This window comes from Plectropomus leopardus, chromosome 23 (genome assembly GCF_008729295.1).
Source record: "Plectropomus leopardus isolate mb chromosome 23, YSFRI_Pleo_2.0, whole genome shotgun sequence".
Classification (NCBI taxonomy): domain Eukaryota; kingdom Metazoa; phylum Chordata; class Actinopteri; order Perciformes; family Serranidae; genus Plectropomus; species Plectropomus leopardus.
This window is the reverse complement of record NC_056485.1, coordinates 13,484,170-13,502,257: the sequence shown is the minus strand read 5'-3', so window position 1 is coordinate 13,502,257 and position 18,088 is coordinate 13,484,170. Positions and strand designations below refer to the sequence as shown.

Sequence of the window (18,088 nt, the reverse complement as noted above, 5' to 3'; positions counted from 1 at the left end):
GTGGTGTGACAGGAAGTGAGGAGGATCAAAGAGGATAGGGAGAAGCCCGGAAGACACACTCACACACACTGACTGGTGTGTGATATCCATGAGATCAATGGAAAAAGGGGGTCAAAGTTCAAGACTATTTCTTTTGTAATAAGCACATTTCTACGTTACGCAACAGCAAGAGAGACTCTGCTGTTCCTATTGTGCACTTTTTATGATGAGACATTCTCCCCTGGATGTGACAGATAACCTAAATATATTAAATTGCATTGTTTTTAAAATAATGCAGAATCTTGAGTGACCTGTAATACACTGTAGAGTGGATTTTTTAATAATTGACAGCAAAATCAATACATTTTCTTTAAATAAGAGGTAGGCGATATATCTGTTATACTCTATGTATCATGGTCTTAACATGATGCGTCACACACACTCCCCCGCCCATCCAGATGACTTTCTCCTGAGCTGCAGTGTCTGGACAGGTGAGGTGTGTCTACAGGGCTCCAGTTTAACCCTAAGAAGTTAAACAATACAGTTTTAACAGGCGAAGTGTTTTATTTGTATTTATTTGTATTGCTGTTGAACTTTTTGCTACCTGCTAACAGTCAGCTTTTTAGCAGAAACTTTAAGTTCACAGCAAAAACATCAACACTTTTCGACCAAAGACGAGCCAGTTACTCTGAAATACAAGCACCAGCTTTAATTTTTGTAATCATGCAATACTTTTGCTAATTTTATTCAAACAGTATTTTATCGCGCTTTATTATAACAGTATTTTATTTAACTTTATTACATGATGGCAAGTACTTCATGTGTCTTTATTGTGACTGTAGTTAGTTTAATAATTTAATGTTTAAGTAGGGTTAGGGTTAGGGTTAGATTTAAAAATGTTGTGATATGCATCGTGTTAAAGCCTAAAAATATTGGGTTATTATTTTCAGCCATATTGCCTAGTCTTACCTTGTATTAATCCTGGCATACTACAATATTATTTCCAGGATATTATTTTAGTCATCCTGAAAATTGACATTTATTGGCACATGATCATGCAAATTCTTATTGATAATTTTAAAAAAGATATTGCAATAAGGGCCTGCGCTATTAATTTGAAAAGAAAAACAACAAACTGTGAGAATACAGTGCAAATAGAAAAGCTTAGACCTGAATTTGTCGTTATCTGTCACTGCACTCGAGTGATGTTGCACTCAAATATCTTTTTGAAATCAGCTTAAAAATATAAGCTGTTTGGATATAAATATCAATCTGCTATCACAGCTGCTCTAAGTTACTGTTTTCATGACGGCTACGAGAGGATGCAAGTTGTCTCAACAGTCTGAGGAGCAGGCCGTCACGTTAAATGTTATGAGTCTCTCCTCCTGTCTTTTACTGTCTAATAGTGTTTTCATTTGTTGTTGTTTAGTCTTCACCCTCGGTGTTACTGTGTTAGTGTTATTTACTTCCCCTTGCAGAATAACTTGTTTATCTTTTCTTGTTACATCTAGTCTTGTTAGATAATCAGGGTCATGAAATCTGAACTCTGTCGGGGTCAAATAGGTTGCCAGAGACATCCATTTTAGCTGCTGATGGTTTGGGCCCCACAGCTGGAGTGCTGACAGAAATTTTCCAGTCATGGTTTGACATGCACACACACACACACACACACACACACACACACACACACACACACACACACACACACATGCATGTGCGCACACACACTGGCATGTAAACAGCTGTTGAAAGGAATCAGAATTGAAGGCTGGAATTTTTCTGCAGGATTTTGTCAATTTATTGATTTACATGGCAACAAAAAGTCACACTACCAGCTGTGCCAGATGCTGATCATTTCTATCAATTCCCCAGATTATTGTTAAATTAATCCCAGAAAAATACTGACATGCTTCAAGTAAACAATGTATGTAGATTTATAATAATTCAGTGGAACAGCCTTACATTAAATAAAACCTTCAGAGGTCATTTCAGGTTTTCACTATGGTGCAAGATGATGAAAAATCCCCTGAATTATCAATCTGACAGCCAGCTCTCACTGAAAAAACAACATAGTTTGACTTTGCAAGGATCTTCTTACGATGCACTTTTAAGTTAATTGTAAGGCAGTGCCCTCTAGTGGCTGTAGTAATTATTACAGGAGCAGAGGAGGAGATAATGTAGCATGAAAAGCAACAAAATGTGCTTGATGTTTTGCAAATATCAATGAAAGCCTCATAGGGTGGGCAGAAATGGAAAATGAATTGGTCAAACAAACACAGGACTCACTCAGGAGAATGATGTTTGTGTCTTGAAGTCAACATTGACTTTTCAATCACAACTTAGCCCAGTGTGCTAATATGTGTGGCATGCTATGCTAGTGATAAAAGGTGAAAAAAGTACTTAATTAGTGCAAGCAAGCAATTAAAATCCATCATGTCAATTTACAGATTTAGTTTAATGTTGAAGTTAGCTCAGTCAGCAGCTGTATTGAGATTTTTCTGTCATTCATGTTGTTATTTGTGTTTTACAATCTTCACTTTTTATTTCACTGTCACCAGCAGCATTTCGAGCTGCAGCAAGCTGCCGTTATAACGTAAAAGTTCTGATCAAGTTAGCGACTATAGGCGGTGAACATAGTGAGGTATTTAGCAGCTGAAGAACGGAGATTTTTCTCAGAGGTTGGTGGAGACCAAAGCAGAGCTAAAGAGAGAGTGAATATTGGACTTATATTGATAAGAAGAATGGAAACATTACTCAATGATAATATTGCATGCTGACTAGATAGCATTGTGTACATCTGTTTTTTGCAACTTATTTGCCATTTCTATTAATGTTGTGTTTATTTGCACTCTTTATATTTACAGTATTTCCAAACTTCTACTTGAACGGCTGTAGAACAGTTTCACTCGAGATCTTGTTGTAAATAAGCAACTGCTTGCTATCAGATTTGATTTTTTCATTTCCCTCTTTATAAGGTGATAATAAGTCACAAATTTTATTTACAGCTTGTTGCACTGCTCCCAAGTAAGTTGCATTTTAGAATTTGGATATTGATATATGCCTTTGTATTGTAGAGATACAATTTGGGATTACAGTTTGTGCATTTTGCCAGTTTTATCTTTCTCATAAAATTATTTTGCATAAAAGTGTTATGGCTTGGATTTAAATCCATACAGACAGATATCCAAGAGCGAAAAATCCAGTTAAATTTAGTATTATGATAGAATTGTGAGTCTGCAGCAGCTTTAAAGCGAAGTGGAATATTTTCATAGTAGATACTCTCACATCAGTCAGATCACTCCACTAGAGATCAAAGAGAGAAATGCTCCTCCTCTTCTTCTTCCTCCTTTCTTCTCTTTCAGTTAAACGTCCTTTTTTTCCTTCTTACGTTCTTGTGTTACTTCTTGTCTGCTGCTCTCCGGTCTGTCCTTTTTATAGAGCTTTTATCCCGTCGTTTTAATCCTCCTCTCACTCACATTCCCTCCCTCCCTTCTTACCTTCCTTACTCTCTTTTGCTGCTCTCCTCCCTTCCTTCATTCTTTTCCTCTATTCCCTCGTTTTCTTCTTCCCAACCTTTTCTCTCCTTCCCTGTTAACCTGCCTTTCCTAGTATCCTTTTGCTACCTCTTTCTGTACCTTTCTTTCCTCTTTCTCCTTCCTTACCTCCTTGCCTCCTTTCCCCCACTTCCATCTCCTATTTTCTCCCTCCCGCCGTCTTACCTCCCTCCCTTCTTTCCTCTTTACCTGCCTTTCCATCCTTACTAGCGTCCTCCCTCTCCTCCTTACTTACTTTCTTTCACTCTACCTCTTTTTCTCCATTTACCATCTACTTTATCACCTAGTCTCCTCATCTCCCTTCCTTCCTCCCTTTTTTTTCTTACTTCCTACCTGCTATTTTCCCATCAAACATCCCTCTCTCCTGCTTTTTCTCCCATTCTTGCTCTTTTTTCCATCCTTACCCTCAACTTTTCCTCTTCCTTTTCCTCCCCTCCTCCTTTTCTGTTTCTGTATTTCTTTTTCTTGTGCCCTACCTCTGTCCTTTTTCCTCTCTGTCTTATACCTCCTTCTGTCCCTTCCTTTATTCTTTTCTGCTTTCCTAACTTATTTTTTCACTTCCTTCCCACCTCCTCTTTTCCCAATTTAACTCCTTGCTGTCCACCTCCAATTTTTCTCGTATGCTTAATGTCCTCCTTTCTTTCATCATTCTCTTCTGTAATTAATTTTCTTGTTTTTGTACCTCCCATTCCTCCTTATCTCCTTCCCACCTTCCTGTCTCCTGTATTATTTTCTTGTCTTATGCATTACATCTTTCCCTCTCTACCTCCTTGTTTATACTTCCTTCACTCTCGTCTTTCTCCCTTGCTGACATCCTGTTCCCCCTTATATACTGTATTAAACTTGCCTTACTCCCTAATCTTTTTCTTTCCTTCCCGTCCTTTCCTGTTACTTTTTTCCTATGTTGTTCTTGTTTTCGTTTATTCGATTTGTTTGAAAGGTTCTGTTTAGGTAGAATTTGATTGATTAATTGATACCTCCTCAATTCTTTACCTTCATCTCTCCTTTTTCCCTCTTTGCTTCCCCTCCTACATTTTATGTTTCTTTTCTGACCTCTCAGTTTTCTCTGTTGGACGTCTTGCTCCCTACCTCCTTTCTGTTTCCTAACTTCCTCATTCCTCATATACCTCTTTCTCTCCTTATTTCCTCCTTTCCTTTTTCCTTCTGACCCCCTTTACATCCTGTCTGAGGTTATTACTATGTTCCCAACCCAGCTTGTTTCCTTCTATACCTCCTAATTTTCATCTTACAGCTCCTTTGCTCCTTTCTGTCTCTTCTTTCCCTCCCTATTAGTCCTACTGTACATCCTCCTCTTCCTTACCAGCTGATTTCCTGCTTTACTTCTCTCTTTAATTACTTTTTCTTTCCATGCCTCTTTCACTTCCTCTTTACTTACTTTGTCATCCCTCCACCACTCTCCTTCCTCTTTTATCCTCCTGTTTTTTCTGTTTTCATGTCCTGCTGACTGTCTATTCTCCCCTTTATTACCTCCTCCTACCTCCTTATCTCCTTCATTCTCTCCCTCCTTAATCTCTGACCCCTCTTGCTCTTTCTTCTTCTTCCTTCCTTCTCCCTTTTTCCTGTTTCCTAGTATCCCACCTCCCCTCCCTCCTTTCTCTCTCTCCTTACTCTCTGTTGTGTTTATGTTCTGAGCTCCTTGAAGTCAGTATGTGGCGCTCCTCCTCCTCACTCAATGTAACTCTCATCTCAGCCCTCCCTCCCTGCGTCTCCCTCCCTCCCTCGCTGTCTCTGACTCTCGCTCACTTGATGCTTTAACTCAGAGCTGCTGGTCCTCGCACTCTGCTCAGAGATGCATTTGAGCGTCTGAGCAAAGTCTGGATAAAGAGGGCTGAAAAACTCTGCAAGGGCATTTTCATTGAGGGAAAGGGACACCCCAGAACAGGTACTGTGTATGTGTGTGCGTGAGAGAAAGAGTGTGTGTGTTTATGTTAGAGAGAGTGTGTGTCAAGTGCACTTAGATATCTCCCAGGCGATCTGTCTGCTGTGTGATGTTCATAATGTCTTCACTTATTTGTCCTCTTCAGTGTAAAAAAGGTGATGGATAAAGGATTTGACCCGGGTTTTGTATGCTATAGAAACACTATAGACTGCCCTTTTGTGAGTGTGTGTGTCTGTGTGGTTGTGTGTGTTAAGATTGTATAGCAGAGAATACTTAGTGACTTAAATGATAAATAGCACTTATCCTCACTTTAACACAAATTTCACAAATTTATGCCTTACTAGTATAATTTTGAGTCTAAACCGAGACTTTATTTGTTTTAGTATCTGTCCCATATTTCCCCAAAAGTCTCATGTTGTGCTTAAAATGAGTCTTTTTCTGTAGTTGTGTAGCAGGAGCCTTTTAAAGCTCATGGCCCTCGGGAGCCCTTTTGGCTAAAATTAGGCAGGTGCACAACTTTGTAAACACCATCAATTCAGTCTTTAAAGCGATAGTAAACAAGGTTACTAAATCAATTTACCCAAAAGAGGTCAAGCTTTAAATGAAAAAGAAGAATCTTGGGTCTTATGCTCCTGAAATGTCACATATTTCACTAGAAATGTGGTTTATGTGAGTTATTTACAGATTAAAGGTGGTTTACACAAACTGAACATAGACTTGAGTATTTGTGGCATGTTGAACTTTAGAAAAACAACCAATATTAGTTCAAATAATCTTCAAATTTAGTCACATTGTTAATATTTTCATTACGCAGCATACAATGAAACCCATCACACACACTCACGGAAACACACTGCACTTGCACGCACATAAACAAGGTTTTTGGCATCATCCCACTAATCCAGTTCTATATTAGTATTCGTCTACTGACCTGACATTGAGTCCCAGACAGCAGAGAGTCTGTGTGATCCCTAAAAAACTCCTTGAGTGTGTGTGCGTTAACATGCCACTTTAGTGAGGACTGACACATGAGGGCTGCTGTGTCGACGCAAGACCTGTTTCTTAAAGTCTTTAGCGCTGCCAGGGGGCCTATTAGTGCTGCCTGTCTGTTTACGTACCTATGTGTGTGTTTGTGTGTGCTCTCGTCAGTGATGGTGCGAATGAGTAAGCACCTTTGCATACTAATGCGTGTTGTGATGTGTTTTCGGAGAGCGTCCTAATGAGGCCGGCAGCTGCTCCTGATTAATCTGATGAAAACACAACGTGGAGCTGAATAATGTGAAGATAATGTTCCTTCATTAGAGAGAATCATGGCACCACAGCAGGAATTGAGAACATTATTTATGTGTAATACTGAAATCGAGGGGGAGATGAATAATAAAGGATGACAAACAAATCCTTCTTAAACTGTGAAACTTTTTCTTGTACCATGCTGTTGTGTAAAAACTGTGTATGCAGTATGCAATACGTTAGAATAAGCCCGATTGATTTGTACTCTATAGCGCTTTGTTTAATTCCTAAAATTATGCAAGAATAGAAAGCTCCAGAATACTGTCTAAGTACTGACGGGAAAAATGAATTATAAAGGAGAAGTAGGTCACATTTTCTGCACTAGTGATTTATTTTCAGTCTATTACTGCTAATACAGAGTTGAGAGAAAAAGCCGATTGTAAACTTATTGTACTTCACCAATGAAGCAGCAAAGCCTTCAGGGCAGTATACGATGTAGAGAACTGGGAGAATATATTACATAATGAACTGGGAAACCCATTCAACAGAATACAGTGCTCAGATCGACCTCGTGCCAGGAAGATTTCTTATCTACAAGTTTCTTTGTTGGAGAATGAAGTGGGCTGGCCCTTGAAGGTTTGAGAACTTTTCTGTGTAGTGTAGGGACATTTTGGTCCCCAGATTTTGCTGCAGTTAGCAGAGGACATGCAGGCAGCGGCACAAAGGAAGAGAGACATTTTACTGTAAGGCACTAAATTAACTTTATCTTCTCTCCTCTGCTTAATGTTGACTGTATAACTAATAACTTAGTGTGATACAGTCTCTGGCTTTTGTTTGATATCTAGTGTCGGCAAAAAATATTGTTGCACATTACCAATCAGTTGTTAGCGCTGTTAGCTTGTTTTCTAACGTATATTACATAATGCTGCTGTCACACTGTACTTCCAGCTGAGCTCCTTTAAACTTAAACACACCGTGAGGATCTGCTTTGGAGGAAAAGGTAAAGTAACACTTCCCCAAAGCTGTTAAGAAGTGCACTTTTTGCATTGATTGCAACAATTTAAATTTTCCAGTAATTGAGGGAAAACTGACCTCATCACCTCCTGCTGATGAACGGATATGAGCGGCCGTATTAATCTCTGTCTAATTTGCACTGTTTTGACAAGAGGTGAGGGCCCGATGAAAGGCCAAGGTTAATGATAAAAAGCACGCAGCGGCACGGACAGGAGCACCCATGGGAGAGATGAATATACAATTACATTAACAGCATCCTGACAGAGTGGAAGAAACAGAGAGGAGGGAAAATAAGAGGGAGAGGGGCGACTGATCTAAAAACGATAAAAAAGTGATTGAGGTCTGTGTAGGGGAGAGAAGAGTGAAAGGTAAAAATTAACTAGAGGCATCTGTTAGCCATGAGAGCACATTTCTTTCTTTTTTATCACTTCATCGGGCAAGGGGCACAAAAACATGCAAACCTTATGTAAAGACACAAACACATTTTATTGCGTTTGTAGGCTTTTAGATGAAGTTTAAAGCAAAACAAACTGTGAGCATGTTACAAGAATATAACTTCATTCAATAATTTAAAAGAAATGAAGACAAAGGCCTGAATAGCAGTGTAGGAATATTAATGTTTTAACAGGTCTTGCTTTGTATGAAAACTTTTTTTTTCCAAACTTTAGGTTTTCCAGTCAATATAAACACAAACATTCAAATAAAAATTGAATACAAATTAAATAAAATTGAATAAAAATAATAATAAATTCAAATCTACAAACTACTATTATTATTGATTATAATAATAAAAGTTAATTAAAATAATTATTCATTCTGTTGTCCTCGTAAGGGTCGCTGTCATCGGGCAGAAGGTGGGGTTCGCCAGACTATTGCAGGGCTGACACATATAGACAGACAACGGTACACGCTCACAGTCACACTTAAGGGCAATTTAGAGTCACCAATCAACCTGAGCTGCATGTCCTTGGACTGTGGGAGAGAACCCATGCAGATACGGGGACAATGTGCAAACTCTGCACAGAAGACACATGGGCCGAACCCCGCTCCAACCGGGTTTCGAACCAGGGACCCTCTTGCTGTGAGACAACAGTGCTAACCACAACGCCACAGTGCAGTCACTAATGACTTGGTTAAATTGGGAAAATAAGTTAGTTTGTGTTTCATCAGCGCCAAAGAAAACTGAGTCAAAACCTTGCACTTGTGTAGTTTACAGTTTACCTCCCAAATTCTGTAGTTATTCTAGATACAATAGCTTATTGATTTCACACCAAAGTCGAGCTGGCTTCTCTTTACTTCTCTTTAGTTTTGGTTCATTGTACTCCCCTTTCCTCTCTTCCTGTGTGGTTTGTCTGTCATGTGGTTTGAATTGTCTCCCTTCCTGGTTCCTGGTATTGACTGCAGCCACAACTGAACAGAAAAAAATACATATGTTATATAAAGGGAGAGAATTGTTGAGTCTACTCATATTAGATCTCTGACAGTCATGGCATAATGGCCCCAAACTTAAACCCTTCAGTGTGGTCAAAACCTCACATCACTGATCTGTATTTTTTCCTTGAGTTTGATCCTTGTGAGACATTTTGTTTGTTTTTTCTTGATAATAAATAACATCTAATGTCTATGAAGCCACAAACCTTATTCACAGTTCAATGTGGTTATAGTCTTGGAGAGTTATTGTTTTGAAGGACAGTGTTTCCCAATTTTGATTTTATAATTTAACCCACAAACATGAAGCAAACAAGGAGGCAGGATTTTTACTGATTCTCAGCACAAGCAGCACACATTCTCGTGGCACTCATCTCCCAAATAATTGAAACAAATGGTTTAAAGATTTAAATGTTAAAAAAAAAACCCACAAAATGTCTCCATACTGCTCGTCCGAAGTAATCCAAGTGTCTTGAAGGCCTGATGTGCCAAGTGAGTGAGCAACAGTGCATTTAATGTCTTTGGCATAAAATGGCTGATCAGATTTTTAACATTCAAACTGCATTTGAAACATCCATCTTCCTTTATTCTTTTGCAATTTGAATTGCACAGCTAACCCTAACCATTCTCTTAAAATCTGACTTTGAGACATGGGCCCCATGGGAACATAGGATGACCCCTTGAATGTGCACTGTGACGAATGTTTAATTTTCTGAGACATAAATATGCACATTTGTGACACAGAAATAGAAAATATGCGCGATAATGTATAGGTTTACTTTCTCTAAACAGACTCACCATGAATCATGACATTTATCCTAAATGTCACTTCCCTTGACATTTCAGACTGCAAACCAACTTTCCCATAGCATTATTTTCTGATGTTTGCTTTGAGGCACTTTACGTCGCTCGGCTTCAACAGCCTCAGCGGGCAGCGTTCATCCGCTTTCACCACAGTTGACATGTCTGGTTACGTTTAGCATTAAGGCCAAGGCAATTTTCTCCAATCACGCTGTGCCGTGTGGGCAGAGGCCGGCTCAACTACAGATATGAGACAGTCAGACACATGTGGAAGTATACAGAGGAATGCAATCATTGCAAGTATGAAAGGTTACCATGTATAAATCAGGCTGCTCTAAAGGTTAAGATATGGCTTGAAGCTGATTGTTTACAAAAGGGCGATTATATAAAGACATGTACATGCGTAAAGCATACATAAAGTTTGTCAAAGTGATGTTATAAGCTTTGATGAAGTTTTTTGAATCATTTGTTTATAGAGAGACTGTACAAGAACACTGTTGTTGGTCTGTTGTGACCAGTAGCCGACCAGAGTCATGTGCTGTTTCTACAGATTATGTTGAGACGATCAGAAGTGGAAAAGGAGCCTTAAAGCTCCAGAGGGTCTGTCCCCAAAGTAGTTAAGACCTGCTGAGTGTTTTTTAGAAGTTATTTCTTTCTGCATTACAACATAAAACATACATCCTGTGTTGCTGCAGCATTTTTCGTCTGAGTATCAAGGCCATATAGGGGAACACATGCAGCTTAGTTGAGAAATGCTGCATGTTGTTCTTATCGTCTATGAAAGTTCAATCAGGGCTCAGTGCCAAACGCAGGAACCACAGACTTTGAGTATAAAGTCTGAACTGGCTTTGCAGATAATTTATTGCGAAACACAATGTAAACTGACTTTGGTGACTCAACCATAACTTAATCAAATCTTACGTAAAGGGAAACTCCATTAATTGTACAAATTAAGATCATTTTACGAGTCACAAGGAGTTACAGCTCAGCATGTGAAAAGAGTTTTGTAATGACCCGAGTGATGTCCATCACGTTATCTTGGTATGGGCTCAGAGACGACGCATTTTCAATATTGTGTTTTAAATTGAGGATCTGGTATTTGGATTTTTACTATGCTGCTTTCTTACCTAAGATTTAGTCTCAATGGGGCCTCTATGTGAAAGGAAGGAAAGCAGGGAGAAGAGAAGGAAGAAAGGAAGGAAGGGGGAGGAAGGGGAAGGGAAAACAGAAGGATGTGTGGAAAACAGGGAAAAATTAAGGAAAGAAGATATGGAAACAAGAACAAAGGGTGGAAGGAAAAGAGAAAAAGGTAGAAAGGAAGGAAGGTAAGGGGTTAAAAAGGGAGCGAAAGAGCAGAAAGTTGGGGAAAAGAGGATACAGAAAGATAGGTTAAAATAAAGGGAAGATGGGCAGAAGGAAAAGAGGGAAAGCAGGAAAAAGAGAACTAGGAGGAGAAGGAAGGAAGAGGAAAGAGAAGGAATGGAGAAAGAAAAGGAAAGAAGTTAGGGAGAAGCAATGGCAAGCAGGAAGTTAGGAAAAAGAGAGGGAAGGAAGAAAAGCAGGGAAAAAAGAATAAAGGAGGGGATGGAAACAAGAACAAAGGAATGAAGGAAGGAAAAGAGAGGGAAGGAAAATGATGGAAAAGATAAGGGAGAAAGAAATGAAATGAAAAGAAAGAAGGAAAAGCAAAAGGTATGGAAAAGAGAAGGAAAGAGAAGAAAGGAAGGGAAGGGGAGAGGAGGGAAGGTAAAAGAGCAGGTAGGATGGAAAAAGGATGCAAAAGAAGTAGGAAGGTAAAAAAAGAATAGAGGGAAGGAAGGTATGGATAGAGATAGAGAGAAGGAAAAACAGAAGAAAAGGGAAAAGAGAAGGAAGATGAGGAAAAGAGGAAGGAAAAAGAAAGAGACAGAATAAATAATGGAAGGAAAAGGGGGAGAAAGGGGAAAAGAAGGAGACAAAGAACATAATGTAGTCCTCTGTTTATTCTTGTGTTGTGTGGATTTAGCAGCTGATTGATTTTCATGCTCTCGGGTTAAATTCAGGTTTCTTTATGGGTTTTATCACACAAACACACACTTCACACACACACGTATATTAAAGACACATTTTTCTGTGATGGGGTGAAGCGGTCGTGAAACACAGACCTCAGATCTGTAGTGTGTTTATCTGGTTCTTGTTAACTTGTGACCGCTGCGTCCCTCCATCAAACGCTCCCTCACTCTTTCACTCCAGCTCATATTCACTCCTTTGTTTTTCTCGTTCATTCTCTAAAACCGCTCATTCTGACCCTGTTAGTCTGCTTCTCTCCATCCTGCTTAAATTATTCACTCCACCCGTCAGTCTTCCTCTGACTGCTGTGTTTAAAGCAGGAGTCCTGCAAAATGTTATTTGTGTAAGGTTTTTCATCTATAATCAAGAAAATGTGCTTTGAATATTAAATATAAAAAACAATGCAGAAAATGCCCCCTTTGACTCTAATTATCATATATCATGTCGTTAGATGATTATTTTCCCTGCACTGATATAAAAGCTCACTGTTTCAGTTGGTTAAGGTGGAGCTCATTTTAAACTATTAATTAATGATTCTTTTCATTAGGGATTAATCTGCTGATCATTTTCTTCATTAACGGATTCATTGTTCTGTTTTTTAAATTCTGAAAATAGTGAGAGATGTGGTCATCATAACCCAGAGCCCAAAGTCCAAAACATAACAATTATTAAAATAATTAAAAAGGAAAAGCTGCAAATCTCAGGGTTTCCCACACATTCATTTATTTGTGGTGGCCCGCCACGATTAAAACATATGCTGCCACGTATTCATTTTAAACTTTTGGAATTGGACTGTTCACGTGGAGCGCTATTTAAGCAATATCACATGAGAGTGTTGTACTGGTTGTGGCTGGTGATTTGATCATTTGTCGTTGATCAACTAATTGATTAATTGATTCTGCTGTAATTGCTTAAGCTGTATAATGGTACAGTTTATAGTAAGAAATATTTTAATAGACTGTGTTTTTTATGCAAAAATCTTAATTTGTGAAGTGACTAAAGTGGTTAAAAAGTACTATAATTCCCGCTACAATTTAATGAAGTAGAAAGTGGCATGAAAAGATAAGACTAGACAGAAGTAAAAGCACCTCAGATTTTTACTTTGGAAGAATCCTGTTGTGAGACAATATTGTTCCATTTGCATCCAACATATTTATGTGGCCTCTGAAGCGTAAAAAAGTAACTAAAATAAACTCCAATTTGGATGTTTTTGAGATAAAAACAGAATGACCTCCATGCTCGGCTCCGTTCCAACACATATAGTCTCTCAAACATTATTGGAGCTCAGCCAGTCCAAGCATCTATTCTGTTCAGATAAAATGTATCCAGTCAAATCTTTAATGCAAGAACAACTTGTTTCTTAAAAAGAAGTCACTTAAGAAAACGTCTGTGAAGACCGAAGAAAAAAAACCCAACTTCCAACCATCCACTGGGGAAAATTTGAAAATATTTCACTCGACTAACAAGATCTTTTCTGTGTATTTTGTCAGTGTGTGTTGCATGGCAGCGTTTCAGCATGGGAGTGTGTAAAGTTCATTCTCTCGCTTTATACTGAAACGTGTAACTGTTTCCCACAGCATTGATTTTGATTTGCAAGTGTTTTTTAATAGATTCCTGAATGGATAAATGAATGAATAAAAACTACGTAGATAACTAAAATCTTCTAATAATAATAATAACAGATTTATATAGCGACTTTCAAGGACGTTTTACACAATTGAATAAAAATGGAACACAAATGAGCAAAAACAAACAAACAGAACAAACTATACAAGAGCTAATGTTTTAATTGTGCATGATCACCACAGCACAGTAGGCTAACAGCTGCATTCCTCTGAAGACGTACAGCTCATGTTTACCTGCATTAAAGGGATATTCCAAGAATTTAGGGTTGCGCACAGTTTGAGTTTTGAAACTTAAGAGATGCATTACAAAAATGATAACCAAATCAATGCCAGTCAGTCCATCTAATATCCTGACAAACTCCAAGAAAACTGTATCCAAAACATAAGAAATTGAACAACTTTCTCTGTAACTACGTAGAGTAATGAGTTAAATCAGTGGGGTTTCACCTTTTTAAAATGGAACATTGTGGCTGTAGAGAGTATTAAAAAAGTCTTAAAGAGTCTTAAATAACTCATTGCACAGAAATCTGACAGATAACAAAGAAAGATGAACTAAAATAAGCAAATAAGAATAAAAAACTAAGTGAGAATAATAACAAGAATAAATGAAAGTAAAGGCACCAAACTCTGAGCTGATGGTCGGCGTACAACATTATAACTCACAGGCAGACGTCCTGTCAGAGAATGAGAGTAAGAACTTGATGGTTGGTTGATAATGTTCACTGATTACAGCCAGATTTCCATTTCGTCGTCAAGGCTTTGGTTTTTGGTGAAATTATCAACTGTTTTGCTAATGGTTTCTCTCCTCCTCTCTGCAGGGGGACCACACGTGGGCAACCATGTTGGGTCAGAGTGTACGGTTACAACCGGTGCCGATCCAGAGCCTGTCGGAGCTGGAGCGAGCCAGGTTACAGGAGGTCGCCATGTACCACCTGGAGGAGAGGGACCTGGACTTTAAGATCAGCATCCCCAGAGGTATGACAATGATGACAGGATACCTGTTGTTGACTTGGATTCACCCTCAACCAAAATTTAAGTGCTAGTAGAATATCCTCAACGTTTTTGCTGTCTTGCCAAGAGTTTGATAAGAGGATTCATACTAGAGCAGGAGTTAGATTGTTTAGCATAAAGACTGGGAGCAGGGGGAAATAGCTACACAGACCAGCACTTTTAAGGGCAGAGTTATGTGTTGGATGCATTTCACTACATACAGAACCCTTTAAGCATGCGGACATCTTAAAAAAAGATCTTAAAAAAAAAAAGAAATCTAAGAAAGATAGCTCGTCATCAGATTATAGTAGATAAATTCTGTGTTTACAGTTACTACAAACTACACTACACTACAAACGAAAAACTAGAGCACTTCTGATACCAAATCTCGTCTCGTGGACTACAGATTCTGCATATATGCAGACCAACCAATGCAAGAAACACCCAGTTTTGTCACTTTTGGTCTCCTGTGTTTAATATCTTTGCAGAGCAGCTTGTGAATACAATTTTAGCAGTCAGCTTTCTTGGAATTGTGGGTGTCAGACCCAAGCAGGATTCAAGTTTCTTATATTAAATTAGTTTAAATCAACCTGAAAACTTTGCATTAATTCAACTTCTCCATGATTTGTAGGCAAAAATGTGGGAAAAAACACTTAAAGGGGTCATTGAACCTGCTCTGCTCAAATGGCTCCTGATATTGTGAAGGAATGCTGCTGCGACTGCCGAATGTCAAGTTTCTTGATGGATGTGACCACTTTCAGTGGTTTGTCTTTCTAGTGGAGAGGGCTGGCAGCCTAGAGGTTAGAGAAGCAAGCTTGTGATGAAGTGTTAAACCTGGCTCCAGATTAGGAGATGTGAGTGGTAAGAGTGAATCAGCCCCCCCTCCGGTAAGAGCTGAAGTTGAACCGTCCTCAAGGGAGCCATAACAGTCTGTAAGTGAATCTGAGGAATGAGTGTGAAGCAGGAGGACACTGTGAGGATAAGCCTGTGCGCTCAGGCAAGTCTCTTCAGTCGAAGAAAACATTCTGTACACATGTGTAAGCAATCAGAGTGGTCAGTTATGATAAGAGAGGGCAAAGGATGCTGCATGATTTGTTTATTCTTCCACATGGATATCTCAAATACCACTGACGGGACTTTGAGTGCAGTTTAGGATAACGGATAAAAACTAACATATGTTACCTAAGATGTGTTTACGCTGCATAAAACCTAGTAAAAATGTCTGAAAATTTCAAGATTAGAAAGCTACGTCCTTGAAAAATGTTTATCAGATGACGAGAGTTTAGAAATCTCTGCCTGCAGTGGAAACAAAACATAATCTCATGAGGAACTGAAACCAAAAAACAGATTATTTCTTGAGCTAAATATGATGGAGGCCACATACTTTTCTTGAAACAGTATGTCAGATCAGGCGTTGATAAAAAAAAAAACAAAAAAAACTTTCCGAATGCAATTTAGTTATTGCCATGCACTCAAAGTAGTAAGCTTAAAGAAATAGTTCACCCAAAAACAAAAAGGTTTCGGGCCACCTACTGAACAAGGATCTTTGGGTCCCCAAAAAGCATTCTATTGAACGGCATGAAGGACAGCAGAGCACACGAAAAAAGCATATCACTACATACAGACTTTAACAGACATATAAAAGGTTATAAAATTCCCGTGGACCGTTATCCAAGTGTCTTAAATCCTTTTGTTGAATCACGGAAATCCAAACAATGCTATTTTTTCATAGCTATTGCTAAACAAAACACTTTCCTTGTAGGAATTTGTTGTGCATGCATGAATTTTTCGGGAAAATCTGCGTCCAGCAATAGTTTAGTGAAAACACTCTTGTTTGGTTTTCCATGAGCCCACAAATGGACACAAGACATTTGGATAACACTGCACAGGAACTTTCAGAGTGTTTTTTTGACCTTTTTTGGTGTCTTTTGTTCCTTCTCTGTCAACATCTGTTTGCATTGATATGCTTTCACTTCTTGGATGCTCTGCTCTCCTCAATGACATTCAACAGAAAAGTTCTTCTGGGACAATGGACAGGACAGTACTATTAGTAGTACTACTAGTAGTAGTAGATTTTATATATAGCAGCAACTAGTGCTTTTCAGGCATATTTTTTTACTCTTGGTTTCTCCTCTTAGGCTCCTTACAAGCCCTGCCTTTTTGGTGAAGGATCTTGGTGCTGTATGCAGCGTCAAATTGCTTTTTGGGGTTAAAAAAAAGCAGCTTTATTTCTGATTAAAGTTAAGATTATGAAAAAGACAGTAGAATTGAGCAGCAGTCAGAGATACGACACATACGGCTTTGTTTGCATTGTGCTTTGTTATTATGAAGTATATGTACTTTTTTCTTAACTATAAGACATAAATCATGCAGTGTTTACCATAGAATTAGAATGAGTGAAGGCAAAATTTAGACCCAGCACAATGCATGGTTAAGTTTCACTTTCACTGTGTTCTGCTCCATCTGTGCCCAGAGTACGCTCTGAGCTTTGAGAAGGTGGTGCAGTGAAGAATGGTATAAATCTGTCAACAGTGCTCTTAATGACAATCCAGCCCCCAAAATGTGAAATCAGTGCATGGCAGGAGATGTTTTAATCATGGGAGGCTGCCACAAATAAATAAATGTGTGGGAAACCGTAACATGGCTTCTTAGGTAATGAACATGAGGTTGTTTTACAGCCCTCCGCACAGAAAACCAGGTTTCTGTCCTTAAGTTAAAAAGCCAGTCCTCTATGTGGGCTGTTGTACCACCATAACAGCCCCACAGCAACATCAGACCCTGTACTGTATGTCTGATTAATCTCTGATAACAGTAGAAAATACTTCAACACTTTTTCCTCTGCTGATGTTTACTCGCACAACCATTCTTCTTCCTGCCTCTGGAAACTACTCCCTGCTTTGAAATGTCTTGTTTATGTGCAATCGTTGTATCCATCTGAACTCTAAAATCCAGCCAATAAAGGGGGATAGTTTCACCAACAAACTGTAAATCTCCCAAACGCCTCACAGACTGCAGACTGGGGGTTTTTTATCTGGTGTTTATTGGGGCTGGACGGATCACTGAGGTCAGAGGGATCACAGAGTATAGAGGCCGATGCGAAGAAACAAACGCAGCTGATTGTAGAAGTTTGTGTTAGTGTGTGTGTTAGTGTGTGTGTGTGTGTGTGTGTGTGTGTGTGTGTGTGTGTGTGTGTGTGTGTGTGTGTGTAGGATCAGTTGGTAGCCTTTCTCCTATGAGACCCATCCTGTAAGCTGCTTTTCTCAGACTCATACTGAGTCTCTCCCATACTGTTGCTCCCTCTCAGGGTTGTTAACCCCTGACCTGCTCAACTTTGACCACAGGTTCACACATGATCTCCAATAAACAGTGAGGCTCAATTATCCTGTAGCTTATCTGCCATCATGCCTTTGATTCCCACTAGAATAAAGACATATATCTAACTTACTTCATTTACTTTTTGTCATGTTTTTTTTTATTTTTTATTTTTTTTTATTTTTTTACAAAGAACAGGAAATGGC

At 38.8% G+C, this 18,088-nt stretch overlaps 1 protein-coding gene across 3 annotated transcripts in view; it reads left to right on the top strand.

Moving 5' to 3' along the window:
- arhgap36 (Rho GTPase activating protein 36) overlaps positions 1 to 18,088 on the top strand; it is a 64,087-nt gene that overhangs the window by 18,662 nt on the left and 27,337 nt on the right. For 2 of the 3 annotated variants that reach the window (XM_042512217.1, XM_042512218.1), the window contains exon 2: positions 14,399 to 14,555. In XM_042512217.1, coding sequence (XP_042368151.1) covers positions 14,399 to 14,555 — 157 coding nt within the window. Of the gene's footprint in view, positions 1 to 5,317; positions 5,437 to 14,398; positions 14,556 to 18,088 lie in introns of those variants that run through there. The other variant, XM_042512219.1, reaches the window with a different exon arrangement.